This window comes from Channa argus, chromosome 6 (assembly GCF_033026475.1).
Source record: "Channa argus isolate prfri chromosome 6, Channa argus male v1.0, whole genome shotgun sequence".
Classification (NCBI taxonomy): Eukaryota; Metazoa; Chordata; class Actinopteri; order Anabantiformes; family Channidae; genus Channa; species Channa argus.
In genome coordinates this window covers 28437655-28460249 of record NC_090202.1, presented here as the reverse complement: position 1 = coordinate 28460249, position 22595 = coordinate 28437655, and the positions used below count along the sequence as shown (strand labels likewise).

The window sequence follows — 22595 nt, the reverse complement described above, 5'->3', positions numbered from 1 at the left end:
AAACTGATCTTCTTAATGAGTCCACTATTCACCAAAGTGGAGAATGACAGGAAACGATGACATTTCCTGCTGCTGCTTCACAATAAAAGCCTTCGACTAGACAAACACAGACTGGTGTTTTATTGCGAAACAATAAAAAGCAGTAATTGTTAAATTAAAATGTAAACCCTCCATAAACGTTTTCTTCTACTTTATTCACCATGAGCTTTGTCCATCCTGTGAGACAAGTGTCCCTGTAAAAGACACAATATGAAAAAACCAACGTGAAGTTTAACATGACATTAGGAAATGTTTTAAAGGAAGCAGGTTTTGTGAAGAGAATCCAGCCAACCAAAGTATTTGCTGTAATGAAGTTTAAAAAGCATTTCTCAAGCTCCACTCAGTTTGATCAAGCAGAACAGGAAATTGCAGCCCTCTACATTACAACACTCAAGCAGTGGAAATGAAAGCAAAACAACATCTACATTTACTTTACATTTAGGCAAATGGAACAACATTCAAACTGTGATTCTTGTGCAGGACACATACAGATGTACTAAATCTTCTGAACTGAGTTTGTGTGATCAAATACAGATGGAGAAGATGAAACAAGTCCAAGCTGGAAACTCCTTTTGTTTTGATCATTTGTATTCCCACAATCATTATTAAATAAAACAATGTTCTCACATCATAGGTTTAACATCATTTTAGTATTTGTTGACATTTGGTTCAGAAATATTCTCTTAATGGAAAAACATATTTCAGAGACTAAAATATGTTGTTGAATGTAAAAAACAAAAGTTTGAGTATGAAAGATGTAGAGAGGCTTTAGTTTTTTTCTTGCTTCACAATCCTGCAGACAGTCAACTTCGAAGGTGGTTTTCTGAACCCAAAAGAAGAGGAAGAGAAAGCAGAACATGATATTTAGGATTAAAAAGCGACTCAGGGTTCATGTTTACAGATCTGTACTGATGGATGTAGTGAGCACATCACTGAAACAACATCATTTGGGAGAATCGTCACCAAATTATGGGAAAGCACAGGACTCACAAAGTGACAGTGACTCCGCTGCAGCATTAAAGGCAATAAATCAAGAGAAGTCAAAGTGTTAAACTGATGCAATGACAGATGTAACACATCAGTGAACAGAATAGATTGTTAGGTGCTGTGTGTTGGTTCCTGCACCCAGGAGCGAACAAAACAGCTGATGGAACTACAAACAAAAAAGATCTGAATATCAAACCTGCAGGGACAGAAGCCTAATAAAAGTCCACTTCACGTAGAAATACCACTTTAACTACTTTACTCATTTGCTCTAAAATTGACTTTCCAAAGGTCCCAGTACTGAAACACTACTGAACCTGAGGCTGTTGGTAACATGAACGAACAAGTCCACACCAGATTTGTTCCACATGGGCCACACCCTTGGCAGCTATAACAGCCTTAACTCTTCTGGGACGGCTTTCCACGAGGTTTAGGAGTGTGTTTATGGGAAGGTTTGACTATTCTTCCAGAAGTGCATTTGTAAGGTCAGACACTGATGTTGGACGAGAAGGCCTGGCTCGCAGTCTTCGCACTAATTCATCCCAAAGGTTTCTATCGGGTTGAGGTCAGGACTCTGTGCAGGCCAGTCAAGTTCTTCCACACCAAACTCACTCATCCATGTTTTTATGGACCTTGCTTTGTGCACTGACGCACAGTCATGTTGGAACAGCGGCCATCCCCAAACTGTTCCCACATAGTTGGGAGCAGGAAACTGTCCAAAATCTCTTGTTAAACTGAAGCATTCAGACCTCCTCTCTTAACTGTTTCTGCAGAAATCTGAAATGTTCCGGTCCTGTTAAGTTTAATTCATTGACAGATTTAAGGGCGAACACTTTGAAAACCTGAATTCTTCAAAAACATCATCATTCAATTTTTTATTCACTAATTGACTCTTGATTTGATAGCATTAAAGAAAAAAATGGAGGTACCAGAGAGATTAAAACATTTGAAAGAAAATATTTACTGTATTGTCAACTAATCTGAGGCCTAATATCTACATCTACAAAAATCTCCAGCCTAAGATGTAAACTAAAGTCAGAAATATCCAGTGGAGTTAAAGAAATACACAAATAAAGCACAAATACCACAGATACTGCACGTCAGTACAGTACACAAGTAAACGTGAGTTACAATATTTCACACTTGTTGTTTTATCATTGATATTTTCCTGCTAATCTACTGATCCCATTGTGGGATGAACAGTCTTATTTGAGCTAATCCACACTCACTTGTCGTCCGTAAAACCAGAAGAAGAAGAAAAAGCTGCTGCAGCGGCGGCTCACAGTAGTGATGGGCGACACCAGTGATTTCAGATTCGATCCGATACCAAGTAATACCTTGGCTAGTATCGCGATATCGATCCGATCCGATATCCAGAGTGTTATTTTAATTCTGTCATCTGATCACGATGAAACACAATCACGTGAGCCCTTACAGGGAATAACTAAAAACATTAAAACGACGGCAAAATCATTGTTCAACCTATTGGCATTTTTAACATTTTCATTATTTTAAATAAAACGTATTAACGTTCTGACTTATCTCCATGACAACAGCATGACACTGTCTTTATCAGGTGAACAGTTTATGTCACTTGATGTCCATGACTCACCCTCATCTACATGTATGTCTTAAATACCCATCTGTATTTCCTTCCCTTTGTTTAAAACCAATTATGCATTAGACACACTTTGCCTATTTCTACAATTCTCTTGAAACAGAACGTTCGTAGCGAAATAGTCCGTGAATAAAAATGATACATTTCGCTCCGAAATGCTGCCTGTGTTTGGAGGCGGAGCCGCCAGCCGGCCGAGCACGTGTCGAAGTCTAGTTGAAGATTGTGGATCATGGGGCGGATCGGCGGAAGGAAAAGTAGTTCCTATGCGGTGCATCACAAATAATATACAAATTGATGTAAAAGGAGCAGAAAACATTCGGATATGACTGCAGAGAAAATATGAATAACTAAACTGAAAATATCGATATTTTAACTTGAGAATCGATATTTAAAAATTGGCCGTCAAGATCGAAATATCGATATTTTGGTATCGATCCGCCCATCACTAGCTCACAGGTGAGTTTATTGGATGGGTGGATAATTGTCAGCAGGAGCTGTTGTTCCCCAGCAGTCGCTTTTTTTGTCATTCAGTGGCTGTGAAACTGTTTTATCTTTACTAACAACTGTGAGTGAAACCTGAGCTCCAGCTGGTGTTTCCCGAGCTCCAACCATCCATTTCTGTAACTTAAATATAAACCCGTCATTTTTAGCACTTGAGTTGTTGTGAAAGTGTCTCTGCAGCCAACAGACTTTTCTCGCCATCTGCGTGATAAAGGTTCAGTCCACTGGGTAACAAAGGACAACTTTAACTTGTTTTTTGACTAAGAGTCAAACTAACGAAGCAAAACAAAGATGGCGGCCAGCGGGCAACTGCACCAAAGGTAAACGGTCACGTGTTTTTAAATGACCTCGGTTCTTCTCACGTCAGTTTACGCAAATGAAGATTGTGTTTGGATGAGTAGAACGTGTGAAAACATCTGTAGGGGAACAAATAAAAATCTGCTTTGTTTTTGTGAAATCCAGTGTGTTTTCTGAAGCAGGCCACTCGCAACCTCTTTCCTTTATTTTCTTTTGTGTCAGAAACGTTCTTCCGTCCTGTTTCCAGCGTGAAATCTCTGGAGCACGTCTACAAATGTAAGATACTGACAACATACTGAATGCACTCACTGGCCACTTTATTAGGTACAACTGTACACTCTTATGTTAAGAATTGCTTCTATTGTTTTGGCCACTTTATTTAAAATGAATGAAAGGGCCAAAACATTAGAACCACTTCTTCTTATAATGCACTCCAGTACAACTCCACCACCCACTATGGCCTCAGTAATATCGAAGTGGGCGACTGTGGCACAGGAAGGTAGAGCGGTTGTCTACCAATCTCACAGTTGTTGGTTCAATCCCCGGCTCCTCCGGTCACATGTCGAAGTGTCCTTGAGCAAGACACTGAACCCCAACTTAGTTGCTCCCGGTGAGTGTTGGCCAGCTGCATAGCAGCTCCCCCATCGGTGTATGAGTGTGTGTGTGATTGTGAGTGTGAATGGGTAAATAAGAAGCAGTGTAAAGCGCTTTGAGTGCCAATAGGTAGAAAAGCGCTATATAAGTGCAGACCATTTACCATTTAATAAACACATAGTAGAATAATCAATGTAAAAACTAAGAAGCTATCACCTTGTAAAAGTAGAATTCATGGCAGAGCTGCTGTATTGGATTTTATTTGACTGTACCTGATAAAGTGGCCAGTGAGTGTTTTTACGTATTTATTGCATCTGACCTCTGATCCTGATTCACTGAGGATCAGGAGGCCTCACTACATCCCTGTAAAATATCATGAAGAATCAAACAGAATGTAGTATGGTCAGAAGAGTTTTATTTTGAAATCCTGACATTTCCCGGTGAGGAAAAAACTGAGACTAAACGGTGACAAACCTGCACAAATCACCAGGTGTCACTGTTTGACCACTGAACCTGCTGAACCCTGAAGGGATGACGGCATCCGTGTCCTGTCTCACTGCTTCTGTTTGCTGAGAATGGTGTCTGATAAAGTTTGGAGTTAATTAGTTTAACGTTAATTAAATCAGAAAACCTGGAATTCTACCTTAAAGCAATTTTTTACATAACTAATCACATTTAGATTCTTTGACCTATATTTAAAAATTGAGAGGTTTCATGTGTCGCTTGTGTCTCTGTCGGGCTGCGCAGTTCAGCTCGGGCCTCCAGCGGCACAACAGAAGAAGAGTTTAACAATCTCCAGAGAGGTCGTTAACATCATTGTCCGCTTGTTTTTTTGCTGTCACCTTTTAGTGTGACATGTGAGTTGAATTTGTGATGAAACAGCTGCTTATTTTCTTATCCATCAATAACATGATGAGTGATGTGGAGTCCTTGTGTTATATTGTCTCTGTTTTTGGTTTCCCCTGATGGTTAGTGACCTTCTGCAGCACCTGAGTGCACATTATACAAAGAGGAGTGAAGGAGGTGGTGATTTCAGAAAAAGCCAATATGTCAGGTCCTGCTGTGTTGATTGTTCATTTTGTCGGTTGTTAGACTGACAGTGTTGGAGGAGGGAAATGAAGGATCTGTGGAGCTGTGACATGATAGTCAGTGTTTAAAGATGGCACCAATCCTTCTGGTAAACGTTGCCCAGCGGGTGTCAGTACAGACAGAGACAGGAACAGACTCAATAAGCTGAGTGAGCGAGCAGGCTCTGTCCTGGGCTGCCCGCTCGATTCCATCAGGAAGGCGGTGGGCAGAAGGATGTTAGCCAAACTGCCATCTATCACCCACTGCACCACACTGGAGGCTCTGAGCAGCTCCTTCAGCGCAAGACTGTTACACCCCCAGTGTAGGAAGGAGCCCTGTTGCAGGTTCCTCCTCACAGCTATCAGGCTGTACAACAATACAGTGAGGTTATGTAACTTTTTTCTGCTTTTGTGCAATATTAGTGCAATCATTTAATTTCATATGAGGTGCAATATCTGTATCCGTCCATGGACCACATGGTCAGTGGTTCGATCCCCGCTCCTGGCTACATGTCGAAGTGTCCTTGGGCAAGACACTGAACCCCAAGTTGCTCCCGGTGGGTCAGGTGAGCAGCCTGCAAGGCAGCCACTGCCGTGTGTGTGAATGGGTGAATGAATCAACATTGTAAAGGGCTTTGGATAAAAGCGCTATATAAGCAACTATTTACCATTTAGAGTAAAGATCCTCGACAAATGTAGTGGAGTAAAATCTACAGCTTCTGGCTCCACAATGTATTGTAAAGTAGGACAAGATGGAAAAAGTGATGATTATAATACTTTGTACTTATAATCCTACGATTTACTTGAGTTCTATACCCAAGTACCTTAAACTTGTATTTAGGTATAGTGTTGAGTAAATGTAATGACCCAATGGCTTAACCTGAGATGTTATGAAATATAATTCTAGTTTTTCAACAGATCCTAATGATTTGATGCCACTGCAGTTAATTACTTGAGGTCATTTAGTAACTTTCATCATGATTGGAATATTTTTACAACAAATGGCAACGTGTCAGCAGTGAGAGCTGACTCTACATTAACAACCTACAACATGGCTGCAGACACAGTGCAGTTCAAGCTTCTCTAAATCTGTTTGAGTTTCTGCCAGTTTGAATGAACCTGTTGATCACATAGTTTTTGTCCCTCTAACAGAAACTATTGAAACCAAACCGTTTACACTCTGCTGGATCAGGTTTCAGTCCTGAAGCTGAGCTGCAATCTGAAACTAATCCAATCCTCCTCTCGCTGGCCGGCACACTTCCAAGGAATTCTTCACCCATCGTTGTGGTTTCTTTATTCCTCAGTTGGTTCATTATTCGGCCCCTCCAGGAATTTGATCGCAACTGTTAATTCAACCAGTCCCTTGTGAATTCAGCATGATCCTGCAATGTAAATCAAAACATTGCAGCATGCATCAGAATGTATTCATTTCTTTTTAGAGAAGCTGTGTGTGCAGTGCTGAAGCTTAAAAAACGAAAACGTGTATCAGGCAAAATGGGGAACAAAATAACCTGTGACCTCTGTGAAGTCGAAGTAAAACAAAACACCTGAACTTTAAATATACACTGTAATAATTCAGGGCTCTTCTCAGAGCATCATCCATCATTTCCATTCACATTTCCTCCGGCTGCTCAGAGAATCAATAGAATAACGGCACAGTTGATTTAAGCAGTTGGAGTGTGTACGTGCAACAACAAAGGATCAATAACGGCTTACTGTATTGCATATTAAAGCTGTGTGTGGACATGGTAAACGGCCGTGTGTATAGTAGGTAGTAATATCAGGATAAGTTTAGAAGCTAATTCATTCTCATGCTTCTGAGCTTTGTGACTGAAGGTTGCTGATCTTAATCGTTGTAATGTTCAAACGTGCTGCATTAACATGGAATAAGTTAGAGTAAAATAAGTGGATTCTCCAAAAGTCACAGTGACAAGTTGAGATATGACTGATGTGGATTTTGATGAAACTTTAAACCAAACCGTCAACTTTCTCTGAACTTAACCACATACAGGATTCTGGAGATGAACTTTGATTTGTGATAAGACAGTTGTTGGCTTTATCGACCCACCTCACAGTGACTGTTACTGTTAATGTAGCTTATATTATTTAAAAAATGTTTTGCATTTGGAGCAAAATCAGTGATAAGATTTTCCCATAGAAATCTTAATTGCTGTTAGTTTAGAAGTTCGTTTTTCTCCTGTCTTTTTTTCCACTAGCAACCATCACAGTGGGTCGAATTCCCTTGATGGTAGTTGGTCGTTTTGTCAATTATCTTTTGTAATACTCTGTTTACCTGTGTGTATTAAGGCTGCATATTTGGACATAATTTGGCAATATCATACATATCATGATACAGGGGTTATATATTGCAACACTGTAAACAAGGCGATATCTACATTTTAGGAAAACTGTCAGTTTAACTTTCTGAATGGTTTTTATGCAATTAGAACAGAACAACACAATTTCTGTCTTTAAATTATTATTAAATTAATACATAATCACAAAAAATAATATTGCTATAGTTGTGTATCAGAATGTTTTTACTCCTAGTGTGTATGTGAAGTTTGACAGAATATTTGAAACCACTTTCTTTAATTAAATATAACATAACCTCTAATCTGCACCAGAAACAAAAAGAGAATAAGAACCTACAATAAAATAATACAAAATGAAACATCGAACCGATGAGAACCAGAATTTATAAGCAGATAAAGTCAATAAAGTTCAAATGATACCCAACCCCACTTTTAAACTCCCCTCTTTACTGTTGATGGAAGTAATTTATTTAATAACTGTAATTAATGTGAAAATGTAAATTAACATTTAGTCATTTAGCAGATGCTTTTATCCAAAGCGACTTACACGTGAGGTACAAGGCAGCAAAAATCTAAGTCAAGGAGAAAACATCAAACCAAAGTCCTATGAGAAAAGTGTTTACATTTCCTGAGATCCAAGTGGAAAAGGAGGTTTTATTTATGTATTTGAATATATTTAATATAGATTTAAGTGCATAGGAAGGTGTGGAAGCAGCGTCTGAGCGTGTAGAGTTTGATAGCTTGTTTCACCATTGTGGGATCACTGAGCTGAACAGTTTTGCTTGGTTACTATTGAGCAGGGCTGGGACCACCAGGCATCGTTCGTTGGCAGAGCACAGTGGATGGGAGGGACTGAAGACCTGAATGAGGGAGTTGAGGTAAGTAAAAATGTAAGAGACTACAACGGCCACTGTACTGAAAGAGTTCCTCATGCTATTGTAAACTGCTAAACATTTGACATTCTGACAGAGCAGTCAGCTTTTGACCTGTCTTATCTTGGGTGTGTTTGACTAAATGCTTGTTAGTGCTTCTCTTTGTGAAAAGATCTGAAGAGAAAGCTGAAAATGGGACATTAAGCAGGATTTAGGACGACTGTGGTGCTGACACAAAATCTGTTATCCTGAATACAAGTCATGCTCTGGAATGTCAGAGCTGATATCAGATTTAACAGATGTTTGTGTGCAAACCAGTTCGCTGTTCTCTGTGCGGACTGGTTTAACTGGTCGTTAATTATAACTGTTAGTTACTGAGATCGTGGCTGTGTGTATCCATTGTTATACCAGAAAGTGTGGAATGAGGTTTAGTCCCAGCATCACATTATATTTAAGGTGTGTGTGTGTTTTCACATAACTGAGTGAGTTTGTGGCCTTGTGCCAGTGGTTCTGTACGTGTTCACTGTACACTGTGTACTAAAGGTCGTCTCAATGGTCGACTCACACACTCCACACACACTTCAAACACGCGACTGCTGCTATTTGATCCACTAAAAACAAAAAAATGCAACGCCCGCCCCACAAGTATACAAACAAGTACTAGATAAGTACTCCACTACGGTTATAAGTATCGCTTCATATTCTATACTGAAGCTAAAGTACTAAACATACTCTATGAATATAAAAGTGTCAGTACTGCAATAAGACCATGTTTAAACTTGATGCTCTTCATAACATGTTCAAAGCGAACTGAACCCTCCTGAATGAAAGAGAATTATTTTTTCTAAAGTCATTGGCACCTTTCCACCATGTTTGTCCTGTTTGCTGGCTCTTTTCAGATGCCTACGTTACTGTGTGTATTTGGACACATCATTGTGCTTATATTTATTCTATATATCTATGTAGGGGGACAATTTCTTATGAAGAGGAATTCTAATGGAACAACATGGCCACGTAGTGACAGTAGCCATAGAAAACATGTGGGTCTGTCTGTCTTCTTGGCCTGTAGAGCTTCACGTTCACTCTGAAAAGATCAAGAAATGAAGGCTGAAAACCCTGAGCTGAGGAGGAAACGTACTGCAGGTGTGTGTGCGTTTGAGTTAATTGTTGAGCAGAAGACTACAGCAGTTAGTAAGTTGGTATGTAGTTACTTATCACACAGAACCTCATTAACCATTAAACTAAGACAGATAGTGATTATACAGTTAGTTTAAAAAAAAATTCTCAATAGAAATATAATATACCCAAAACATATAAAATATATCTTTGTGCTGCTACAACATTCAGATGGTAATATAGCATGGAAATTTAGTTTTGAAATATTATCATCTTAATAGATTTTTCATACCACACTGATCCTGATCCTTTCATGACTTTGACTGCTTACAAGCTGCTGATGGAGCCCAGTACCAGCTGTACCCTCCACAGTTGCAGTAAGATCTTCAGAAGCAATGATTGTGTCACTTGCTTGAATGAACCAAACAGAGACACATAAATACAAATAATTGAGAACAATTCAAGATGACAAAGAAAATGCACAATGTGATTCCAAAAACGTGAACACAAAATGACCACAAAGCCCTCAGAAAAGAGCAGTTATAATGACCACAAACAATTCGAAACCATGTCACAGCAAGCTAAATGGGTACAAAATGACCAAAAAGGATTTTATGTAGCTCAGCTCAAAGACCAAACGTGACTACAGAGAAATGCAGAATATTCATAACGATACTAGAAATGACACATTACCTGAAAGCTGAAACCCTGTTCGGGTTAGAAACAGACAAAACTGACTGAAAATGACACGACAGCCTCATTAAGTAGTTAGTCTCATCCATTTTGGGAGTTTTATGTACAGTAGGAGAACTTTTATCCTGAGCCATCTATTGTTATACCCCACATTACAGCTTCACTATGATAGATCTTGCTGGAATTTTCTTGTGCGTTGAGTTTTTCCCCATAATTTGTGACTTTGTGTCTTTACCCTCCACAGTTGCAGTGCCAGATTTACCTTCCTGTCTCAGAAAATCATTCAGTCAACCTCTGTATAAAGGGAGTGTTTGTTAGAAAGTCATAGAGCTCACGTAAATGATTTCAATGAAACCAATGAAGAAAAAGATCAAAATTACTTAAAATGACCATAAACATTTGAAAAATGAATTAAAGGAGACTGAATAACAAAGTAGTATGCAATAACCACAAAGAGGCAAAATCCTAAAAAGACCAGAAAATTACAAAAAAGCCAGAAAATAAGTTGAACAGTTGAACAATGACTAAAAAAATCATCCAAATAAGCTGAGAAACCAAAAATTATCCCAAAAGATGAGAAATGACCACAACAGCCTGTGAGGGCTGCACCCTGCACAGCTGCTGTACTATCTTTACAACCACTAATTAGCAGGTAATTGCTTAAAGTAATTTACTGACATTAACTCAAACATCGTGGAAACAAATGCCTGAGGGTAACAACACATCAGGTGTGTAAAATATGCTAATTTGTAGCTACCCACCATGGTGCTATCAAAACAATTGCTAATGCCAGGGGGGGGGGGGGAGAGCAGTGCCCATCTCCCCTTTCTGTTTTGTTAAACATCATTTCTTCTTATTCTGAAGAAATAAGATTGAGCACTCAGGCCTTCATTTGCTCATTGCTCTCTAAATGCACATTAACTCGTCTGGCTTCTCCTCTCTGCTGCTGGTTTTCTCCCTCACTGATCACTCCATTCGTAGGTCAAAGGGCTGCAGCATCTATACACTTATACGTGACGTATTACCCAAAACCAATTAGAGTAAAACACAGAGGACACTCAAGTCAATCTCTAACTCTGGGTGTGTATGGAAATGAATGGCTTTCCTCACTGTGAAGGTTCCCTCATCAGTCAGCTAATTACTGTACTGTTGGTCTGTGCATACACAGCACAGCAGTATACAGACGCTAACAAATATGTACTCGTGTTGAAAGTGTTTATGCAAATGACACATTAGGTTGAGATTCAAGAAAAGATGCTCGGATTTTTTTTAAATAAGCATCAATCACAGACAGAGCTGTTCATTTGTTTGCCAAGTGACTGATCTTAGGAACCTTTTGTGGAGTTAAAGGCTTATAGGCTTTTTCACACACTCACTCTGGGTAATGTCAGGAGAAATCATCCGCAGACATTGTCCTGAATTGCATTTCACACAGCTGGAGATTGTCCGATGAGAAGCGTCCTCGCAGGATAAAGTCTGCTCGATTTCAGTGCGCGGTCAGCACACGAAGCACAAATCATTGCTGGGAGGAGAGACTTGAGGATTCTTGACGAGCAGAAGATGATGGATGGAAGGATGGACAATTGAGAATGGACGTTGTCACATCCAGTACATCTCACCTCACCTGGGGTGCGTCTCTGCTCGCCATCCCGTCCAACTGACACAGACCTTGTCCATGAACTTTGCACCGTACTGAGGACAGCTGAGAGGACCAGTCACTAAGGCAAAAACTGGAGATTACCTGCATAAGATTGCAATCCCCCCACTTTCAGATGTACTCTCTGCTATGTCTCTTTACTTTTTATAAGAACTGCTAAAGCCCTGTGCAGCCTTGCCAGGAGACAGACAGGGTGACATCACGGTGGGGGTGTGTTGGTTCATTAAGTGTTAATGTTGGGTCGACATACTCTGGGAGTGTGTTGTGGTCTGAGTCTTTGCTGTTAATGTTACACGTGCACCTGAGTGACAGCTGCTGGATCCCATTTTTGGACCAGTGAAGCTCAGATGTCAAGAGATGTGAGTTGGCTGCACAAGGAATAAGGCCAAAGCAGATTTTTTTAATTCATCACACACAGGAAAAACGTTTCATTTAAACATTAACAGTTTCAGATTTTCTTTAGTCTGTATCAGAGCTGAAATAGTGTGGGACAATGATGATTATACATTTGTAAACTTCTTTGAATTTTCTTTATATCTTAATAAATGTCACCTAAAACATGATTGAATCCATGTCATACCTGTAACAGGAGACTTCTGAAAACCATCCGGGCTTGGAAGAATTTGAGAATAATTTCTAAAGAGTTTAGATTCCTTCATTCGACTGTCAGGCAGATTGTGTGCAAACGGGGAAGGTGTAAGACTGCAGACAGGAGGCAGAGCTGGAGGTAGCAGAGCTTAAGATGTTGAGGTTCTATTTGGGAGTGACGAGGATGGACAGGATCAGGAATGAGGACATCAGAGGGACAGCTCATGTTAGATGTTTCTGAGATAAAGTCAGAGAGGCCAGATTGAGGTGGTTTGGACATGTTCAGAGGAGAAACTGTGAATATATCAGTAGAAGGATGCTGAGGTTGGAGCTGCCAGGCAGGAGGTCTAGAGGAAGACCAAAGAGGAGATTTATGGATGTAGTGAGGGAGGACATGAAGTTAGTTGGCGTGAGAGAAGAGGATGCAGAGGACAGAGTTAGATGGAGGCACATGATTCGCTGTGGAGACACCTGAAAGGGAACAGCCCAAATGAAAAGAAGATTTTAGATGTCTGCCGAAACCCTTTTTATGAGACACGTGGAACATATGTTGAGAGGACTGAGCAGCACCAAGTTCATTATCAGTTCACCCATGTTTGAAATATTTTTTTTATTTGTAAGTAACTCAGTACGATTGATGCCCAGAGAATCAATTTCTCGCTAGAGTACTGCTATTGTTGGACTTTAAAGACATTTTACATCACTGACTTAGTCCTTAAATGATTAAAAATAAAAGAATTTAAAGTGGCTCTGCCTCTTGTACTGGAGTAGTTGTTCATAAGCTAGTGACCACACTTTGACTTGACTATTTTTATTTTGCCATCTCTACTGAAACCTGAGCTCTTATTCAGGAAACTGTTGAGGAAAAGCTAAAATAAGTTCTGGGAGAGAAATAATCTCACCTGTGTGAGATTTGACGACTCATTAGAGGATGTTATGAGGTGAGCCAAGCTGGCAGGTTGGGGAAATGGCCTCACCACTGGGGCGGATTGAGTTTCAGCCGTCCGGCCTCTTTAATGACCCCTTTATCTGGCCGACACTCAGCTTTCTGACAACAGCACAGCCTGTGATCCGGAGCGACCCACCTTTCACATTCCTGCCAGCCTCCGGAGCTTCCCTACCCTGAAAGAGCTTCCAATCTGTCGGACATCTGCAACCACTCTTACCTTGTCATTAGACATAGACCACTTGATCGGCCCGCCACGGACACCGCTCGCTCCCAACTTTCCCTCGGTCTCAGCTCAATCTCAGGGGACCCAAGGCAGGGCCGGGACCCTGCTTTGGGAACCTCCAGGGAGACAAAACCCTCCCATCATTACCTATGGGGGTGGGACAAAGCGTAAGAAGGGGTTGGGGGGGCCTCTCCAGGGAGCGGCTATCCCCCTTTTGTTTCTGAGAAGAGGAGGGAGCTAAAGAAGAAGATGGTTGGACTGGTTTAACTGGTAACTAAGCTAAAACAGTGTCAGCTGTCAAAGTGCACCAGAGGAAAAAAACTTCTATTCTGTCAGACTAAAATCTGACAGCAGAAAATACAGATGTTTTACCTGCAAAAAACAACAGATTTGAACAAAAAAAATTGAAACATCATGAAAACAATAGTTTGTATTTCTCAGATTTAAACACAACCTGTATTTAGAGGGTTTGTTTTGCACTGTATGGCCAACAGTATAAAGACAGTCCTGCTTTGTTTGGTGTACATGTAGTTCTGGTTTTAGTTCCCATCAAGGTCACTAGATCAATGTTATAAGATTAAACTTTAGCATCGTTGTATATCCTTTTCCTGAGAGACTTGAGTATAAGAAACCTTCATAGTTGAAGGTTAAAAACATGATCAGTATTAATATACGAATCCACAGTCAACACAAAATTGGCTTATGCATCATAAAATATCAGTTGGGGAATTAGGCAAAATTGAGGGTAATTTGCTCTTCATTTTTTTTAAAATGCGCATAGTACTTAAAGGCATTTAGGCTTAGTAGATGAATGTGAGCAGATGGTTAGTTCGGCCAACTGTATCATACAAATGGCAATGATGAGTAAAGAACTTATCTTTTTTTTAATTTATTTAATGACATGTAGATAATGACACACATTTCAATCTGTTTGTTTAATGTTCAGCACTTACAGTTTTCTCATTGCACTCTGTACACATTCATGTATAACCTTACAACAAATGGCCTGTAGGAGGAATTTAAGACCTCACTTTGTGGTAGAAATGTAACATGCCTCAGGTTCTTCTGTGTAATATTTTTATGAATAAATGTCACATTTCATATGAATATGTCACCGTTGCTTCTGGTGTTGTATTGTTGCTGTAAGACCTGAAACACATGAGAAAACATCTGCAACATGGGAGATTTCCATCCTCATTTCTGGCAGCACAGGATGCAAATACTGCATTTTTGGATGTGATCATGTGATCTATGGACTGAATACAGAAGTATTCATCATCTTCAATTTTAGAGGTTTAACCCGCATTTGCATAGAGTTCCGACATCCTACAATCATCACAATGTCAATGCTAACAAATGGATCCAAAAGTCAGTATCTCAATGTGAATATGAATTCATGACAGGGCAAATGGGCAGTGGTTTGTTGCAAGGAGACAGTTTCTGTGATTGTTTTTTTTACACATGTAGAAAAACTAAAATTTACAGAAGCACAACAACAGTTGTTTTCAGTAGGTACTTACCTTGTGTTCAGAGGTGATTTGTTGTTGGGTGTTAAGATATTTAAATGGCTAAATTTGTCCTAATACGTATCAAATATCTGGAGGTGGGTTAGCAACAATGGCAGTGACATGTTTTGAGAAATTCAGCTCTTTTCAACATATAAATTACATCCACTGACCCTCCAACCAAACAATGGCAGGTTCAACTTCACCCTGATTCATTGTTTTCTTAAATTAAGGTGACATTTTACCTGTAATTATTTGTTTGTACCACTTATTGGGTTTGTTCTAAGGCAGTTCAGCTAAAAGGCTCCATTTTGGAGGCCAAGTCTTTTTCTGCTTTGTCTTTGATACAATGCAACACAAAATTGTCCTCAAAGGTTTCGCAGTTGGCAGTTTTACCTAAGCATTCAGAAAATATAGTCCAGTTAATGTCAAGTGATCCATATCACCATGGTTTGGGTCTGAATTGAGTCCTGAAACGAGGTATATAACATACATATCCATACAGCTACCACAATAAGTACTAGTTAGTATTGTGTTGTTAAACTCTATGATACACTGACTGAACTTAAACAAAGTTCATTGCAGCTTTTATGAAATTAAAACATCTTCACTGACACAAAGATTATTTAGTAATTCCATCACTTAATAGGTTCGACTTGCACTCTGCCACATGGGCTTCTATTTGTACAGCAGTTAATGTATACATGCACTCTTCACACATACACACCCAAAAACCCCTTGAGATCCTTCTGACATACAGAACAGAGACCCTGTGAAATAGGGAAAATGACTGAACCTTTCATGAAGTTGTAGGAACAATCTGCACTAACCAAAAATAATCTCTTGTAAAAGGCTGGTCAACATTTACAGTGTCATCGAACTGTGTCTAGACCTTACATGATATTTGGGGTTTGTTTGCTAGTTCTACTATGTTGTATAATCAACACAGGTGTAGAACAAAGTCCAACTAGCAAGACACAACTTTATCAGTGATCTACAACTCTAATCATTTGGCTTTTCTAAGGGATGGTCTTCAGGCTTTCTATGGTCCTTGTCTAGGCACCCATGTGAAGTTCCACCTTCCCTCATTATCCTTTCTGACAAAGGCTTGTCCCTGGGGGAAGCTGTGTGTCTTCACACTACTTGACGGGCTAAGGGACATGCTGAATGCTAAATCTGTCCTGCTACGAGGTGTATGGGGTGTTGCAGGAGGCTGAGATCCTAATGCTGGGCTTGTTAGGCTGCAGCCACGGATGGGCGTCCAGCATTGGTTCGTGACTGGACTCGACGACAAAATGGGAGCGAACTGGACTTCTTGTTCTAGTGGACTGACCTGGATTGCGTCCTCTGATGGTAGCTGGCTGCACTGTAGTGGAGACCAGTACTCTAAAGGGTGCCCTGTGCTTTCATGCAGCATTGGGACTTTTCTTGAGGCAGTGATGGAGCAGGCTTGTGCCCTCCCTGGAGACTGGGTGAAGGGTAGTTCTTCTGGCAGTAGTGGAGATTGGAAGGGATTTACTGTGTTGCAGCTATTTATCACAGGAGCAGGAGCTTCATACTGTTCAGTCAGGCCAGTGGCAGTGAATTCAGAGTGATGACTTGGAGACGTTGTGCACTTCTGAGATGACTTGGCAGGATTTGCATCTTGGCAGTTTGCGGTGCTGCACTTATACCCAGTTTGACATGATGCACTTTGGTAGTAGTCGACAGAAGTCGGTGTAGAGGTGGTGCCTGGAGGGCTAACATTGTGTTCCGAGGAAGCAGTGACTACAGCGTCATAAACTAAACTTTTTAAGCTGTATCCAAATGAAGATGAGGGCTGGCTGGATGTATCAATGGTGTCCCGGTCTTTCAGTCCCAGTGTTCTTAAAACCCAGAGGTCCAGGTTTGGTTCTGAGGAGGCAGATGTCTCAGGGAACTCAGAGCAAAACTGAGCAGTGAGGTTCCTGCAGACTCTCTTGCTGACTTGCTCACGATCACAGTTCTGCAAAGGTCCCTCATCGACATAAATCAGTTTTCTCTTTAGCTTTCTCCTCCCATCAGTGGTTAGTTTCTATAAGGGGGGAAGAGGGACAGAGTGAGATGACATCTTTCTAGGTTTAACTGATGGCAATTTTATTAGGTTTATTAAGTCAAGTATAAGCTGCAGGAAACTTGTAAAGCTGAAAAAGGTTCAGTGTTTTCAGTGAACCAACTCAGTATATCCTGATGCTTAAATCTATTAAAAAAAAAAGAGAGAAGCTTCCCATCTGCTTTTTCTTGCATCTCATGGAAGGTGAATACTTTTCTGATAGGATGTAGCTTTGATGTTTTCTCCTTGACTTAAATTTTTGCTGCCTTGTGCCTCACTTGTAATAAAGGCGTCTGACAAATGACTGTGTTTCTCTAGCAGAAACTTGAAGCTCCTTAAGATTGGAAAGCCATCCAGTTTTAAAGCATCGTAAGATTTTCTGTATCTTCTACTTTATCCAAGCGCTGCGAAAGTGTAAAATTGGCAAAAGAAAAGTTAAATGACCTTGTGTCACAAAAACTGCATGTTCTGCAAGGTCTTATGTTGTCAGACCACATTTGTACTGAATGTAGTACTGAAGATGTGCCATCACTTAAATCAACAACAAAATTCCCATAGTAACAGTGTAAATGAATCACCACAGAGGCCACTGCTTTATGATTCTACGTAGTATTTTTGTCTGTATGTGGTCCAACTTCAATGAAGTGTAGATAGTTGAGGGTGAACAGACCTTAGCCTTTTCCTCTAGGTTCCTCACAAAAGAAGAGTTGAGGAACTCTCTGAGTTTGTTGTTCTCCTCCTGCAGTCTGGCCAGCTCCTCCTCTCTCTGCAGCAGAGTGTCCTGAAGCTGGAACCATTTTAAAAATGCAGTCAAATATACAACTCGAGACTTGGCAGCTTTAGGACGTCACTTAAAGTGTAACTTATAGGAAACTCCGATTGTTCTCTGTCCTGCATTTCACCTAAATTAGGACATTTCTTTTCAAGGCCACGTCTCTGTTTTAATGACTTAAAAGGGGAATGTTGGCCACATTAGAGGGAATTGGAAAACACAAATCCTGGCTCCATACTCAAAATATATATTTATGTACATACTGTTTAATAACAACGTGATATAATAATGTGATAGGGTGAATGTGTACTTTCACAGTGTGAATAATGTGAAGTTACTCCTAAAGAAATACCAACAGTGTTTTTGGACCCGCTTTCTTTGTACTAATTGTTGCACATAAAATCTGATAGCGTGCAGAGCAGGTGAGTGTACCTGTTTGTTTCTCTGGAGGTGAGGTGACAGCTGCTCCGTCCACATCAAGCCAGCAGGAGAGGAGCCGGTAAAAGCTCTCTCAGACTCTGCCACAAAGACAAGCACACTAATTTTACTTTGGAAATATAGGATTCTGATTGCAGGTCATCTATCTGCAGGAGAGACATAAGGTCTTCTGGATCATTATGCAGAAAATGCAGCTTTTAAAGAAACAAGAATCATGAATGTGAAACTAGGATTGTAAAGAAGTTGTTTTGGGTTAAACAACTTTAATCCCGAAACCGACATTATTGTTATAGATTTTAAAACATGGTACTGGACATGTGACAAGCTCCCCATTAGCACATAAAGTGAGTCACATTATAATTATAAGATTCCAAACACATGATCATTAAAACAGTGTTTAAGGTTAAAACAATAAAGTGATAAACACATCAATGCACCAATATCATGTTTACTGATCTGAAATGGTAAATTCCATAAATAGAGTACTTCAGTTAGTTTTTGAGCAAATAGATATTTTTACTGAAGTAAATTGAGGATTTCTTTCACCACTTCCACCAGTGATATTTGTTTGAAATTGATCCTACTGCAACAACTGCTAGTGCACGTGACATTAGTTACTAAAACACTTTCAGCCAGTGGAAGCATCTAGTGGCCATCAGAGGAACTGCAGCACAAACCAGCTTGTATCACATTTCATTCAGAGAGCTTGGATTAATTGAAGTGGCTGAGTGAGGAGATGTGGAAATTAATATAACTGTTCCAGATGTTTCTACTTGCTGCAGCAGAGAAAGCAGAGACAGGTTGCTCATGTGGAACCTGCTGGAGGTCATCAGTTACCCAGAGTCCCAATTGAAAACCGGGACGCTCCTCAGTTTGATAAATTGCTCACAGAGTCGCACTTTGCTGAATGTGGCATTTAGTGAGAAATATTGCTTATAAAGGGAGAAAACCTTAGTCAGCAAAGTAAAATTGTGTTCAGACACACACAGGGTCAATTCTGATTGGCTGGGTGACTGTCTACCTGTTCAGGCTGTTAGTTCAGCTATTGTTGAATATTGCTATTGTCATAACATTATGACCACCTGTGCAATTTAATGCAATTCCAAACTGCAGCTCTGCCATGAATTCTACTTTTACAAGGTTAGAATTTCTCAGTTTTTAGGTTGAAACTGTCAGAAGGATGATAATTCTACTCTGTGTTTATTATTGAGGTCATAGTGGGTAATAGAGTTGTACTGGAGAGCAAGAGGTGTTTCTAAGGTTTAAGTGTTTAATGTTTAAATTTAAGTGACTTTTAACTGTTGTTAAATGTTTTTCGAAATGACTTTTTCTCAGTCTCAGCATTCATGTAATCGTTATACTATTTATAATCAATAGGTTTTAGAGGATTTTGCAGCTCATTCTCTTCTCTGTATTTACATTTTACAGTGACCCAACATTTTAAAAAACAGTTATGAATTGTAGTCTGTACAGTATTAATGTGTATAAAATAAACTCTTTCTTGACCAGCTGCGACTTTAAAATGCTGCTTACATAATAATGCATCAGAAATAATAAGCAGTGTTCCAAGGACCCTCTTTATTAGGTTTGCATCCCCTTATATTGAAAGTGTGTATAATTAGATACAACCCTACACCGAGTATATTATAATAATATATAAGAGTATTATTTATCATCAGAAGTAACACAAATGGAGCGTATAAACGTTTATAGCAAAGTAATGGTAAATGGTTTGCATCTCTCTTGATGAAGTAGTTATAATTTAATTCCTCAAATGAAAAAAATCTGTTACTCTTTTTGCCACTTCAAAATAAAGGGATGCAAACTTTTGCACCCAACAGTATATTTCCAGTTCTATCTGAGTTGTAGTGCTAACAATATTCCTTACAATACTCATAGTTTATACCTTATTTTTAAAATTCCATACTTGTACTCCACCTTTGTAAAGATGATTTGATAATAATAATAACAAGACAAAGGTCTTGAATGTGAATTTAAATACTCAGTAAGTTGTTGCAAAAGGACATAACTCTGTGAATATGTGTTGATTAACTAATGCGATTATTGCTCGTGAAAACAGTGTAAAGTTTAGAATACTTCTCGTATATATTTACTTTTAAAAAAATAACTTGGATGCAGTACGTTTATCTCTACAGTAACAAATGATTCTGTGGTGATTTAATACTTTCAGTCACACTCACCCCACACAGTCTGCGGCTCGTGCTGCCTCTCTCTGAGGTCACACGGGTCACCGGCCCAAACAGAGGCCAGGGTTGCCATGGAAACGTCAACAGTGTCCGTGCCAAGGTTCAAGTCCTGGAGCATGAGGTGCTGGTGGTGATGATGAAGAGGAGGAAAGGGATTCCCTACAGAGAGATGAAGTTAGTGTGTGTGTGAGAAAGAAGACCACGGGAGAGGTGTGTGTGTGTCTTTGTGGTTGTGTAGACAAATTTCAGTTGAATACTATCATTGTGGGGACATTGTGGGGGCTGGTCCATGGTTTGATGGGGGGGGGGGGGGGGGGGTCATTATGTAAAATAGTGTCCTCACAAGTATAGAACATACACGTGCTGAGCAGTGCCAGCTGGCTGATATGGTGATGATCAACACAAAGTCCTCGCTCTTGTTTGGTTTAGCCAAAAGTATGCAGACACCTCAGCTTCGCCAGTGTAAGAGGCTGATAACCAGAGTTTGTTATAGTGACGATAAGAGTTGCGTGAGGACCTGCACATTTGAACATTGCACACAGTGGGCGTCCCACAGTCTTTCCAACACAAGACAACGTGGACAAGTCTGAGGAGTTGATGCAGATAAAAACTGCTTCCTCTGTCATTTAGAAACAGTGGAAACAAATCAAGTATCTGTCATTTCTGATGTGACGGGAACGTGAACCAACAAACAGTGAATGGAATAAGCTCCAGCACCTTGAGCACAAACGGCAGAAACATAAGATGATGCAGATGTTACAGCAACAACAGGAACAACCTTTTTTAGTTCAGAAGCATTTCACTGGCCACTGTTTCTCCCTATGATAAAAGCAGAGAACAGTGGAAACAGCAGATGGAGGCAGACTCAGGCTAAGTGTTGGAGTCTGCACCAAACTGAGAAAATCATTTCTTTAGGAAGCTGGCTGGGACAAATTTGTTGAAAGTGTACAACCTGGAAAGACACAGACAGCCTGTCCACGTAATTATGCTTAAAATACAGAAATGTTTTAGGAAGTTTTTTCTAGAACTGGCATATTTCTGATTAAGCAGTCAGCAATAAAGTGCATATTAAAGGTTTAGTCCAGCTGCTTTTCTCAGTTTCCATAAACACCGTACAAACTAATTAAAATGGAAGCAGGTTACTGTATAATATGACTCTGCTGGAAGCTCCGGTGCTCTGAGGCGCACACGACGAGTCCGTAACGTCTGAAGCAGCGTTAACATCCCGCAGAGCACGTAGCAGATCACATAAAAAAAGCTGAGTTTTGATGCAATAAACTACATTTTTCTTCCACCTGCTGCGTCTCGTCTCAGTTCACCTGTCACCTCTCAACCAGACTCAACTAAAAAAATCCTCAAAATAACAAAGGAACCGCGGCAGCAGGTCCTTCTCTCTACACTCGTGCCGCATATTACCCGCTTTTATATTTTGCATCTATGGGAGGTAAAACAGTAACATGTGAACTCACTGGAGATGACAGTCTGACAGCGCTGAAGTTTCCCGGAGATCTTCGTTTTTTAGGCTGCTTGTGTCGCGCAAGGCTGTGCGTAAAAGCGCGCTGCAGAAGCTCCAAGTGCGCAGAAAATGGCACGAATAAGTGTTTGTCTGCAAGAAGCATGAGTTTTTAACCTGTGCGAACAGGCAGGATTCCTGTGTGAGAATCACCGCGGACTGATGCAGCTCAAACCGCAGCGCCGTGACACCGAGACAGACAGGTGTGTGTGTGTGTGTGTGGTGGGAGGAGGCGCGTATTGACAGGTCGCTGTGTCCAATGAGGACACGACGTTGGAGCTGCCGTCGCTTTTCTCAGCAGTCACAGTTTGAGCTGCTCTCAGATCAGCTGAAGCGTTTGGAAGGTGAAAGGAACCCGAAAACAAAAATACTATTTCTAGCTGGAATCAGGCTGAAGTAGTTAAGTGCCATAAAAACGCACGGAAAACACGGAAATCATGGACTCGGATAACGTACTGTGAGAACAGGAGCACATTACAATAACGTGGTTGCATAAATATACAGCTCTTTAATCCAGTACTTTGGTAAAGCAGCTTTTGTTATTGTGACATCATGCAGTCGTTTGGGGTCTATCAG

The 22595-nt window shown here is 40.2% G+C and overlaps 1 protein-coding gene and 1 long non-coding RNA gene across 2 annotated transcripts; both read right to left on the bottom strand.

The window, feature by feature from the left end:
• Positions 1-97: 97 nt before the first annotated feature.
• On the bottom strand, positions 98-2822 carry LOC137128501 (uncharacterized). The gene is made up of 2 exons (XR_010914583.1): positions 2253-2822; positions 98-862 (listed from the first exon to the last, which is right to left on the bottom strand). It is a non-coding gene; the product is annotated as an uncharacterized lncRNA (long non-coding RNA).
• Positions 2823-14472: 11650 nt separating this feature from the next.
• Positions 14473-22198, bottom strand: gmnc (geminin coiled-coil domain containing). The gene is made up of 5 exons (XM_067507712.1): positions 21976-22198; positions 20501-20665; positions 18294-18379; positions 17760-17876; positions 14473-17071 (listed from the first exon to the last, which is right to left on the bottom strand). Exons 2-5 carry the CDS (start codon positions 20622-20624, stop codon positions 16061-16063), a joined length of 1338 nt encoding a protein of 445 aa, XP_067363813.1. The 5' UTR covers positions 20625-20665; positions 21976-22198; the 3' UTR covers positions 14473-16060.
• Positions 22199-22595: the final 397 nt, after the last annotated feature.

Coding starts and splice junctions, on each gene's coding strand:
- gmnc (XM_067507712.1), bottom strand. CDS start 20,624: ATGCTCCAGGACTTGAACCTTGGCACGGACACTGTTGACGTTTCCATG. Junction 18,380..20,500: donor CGAGCCGCAGACTGTGTGGG/GTGAGTGTGACT, acceptor TCTTTGTGGCAG/AGTCTGAGAGAGCTTTTACC. Junction 17,072..17,759: donor ACCTAGAGGAAAAGGCTAAG/GTCTGTTCACCC, acceptor CCCCCCTTATAG/AAACTAACCACTGATGGGAG.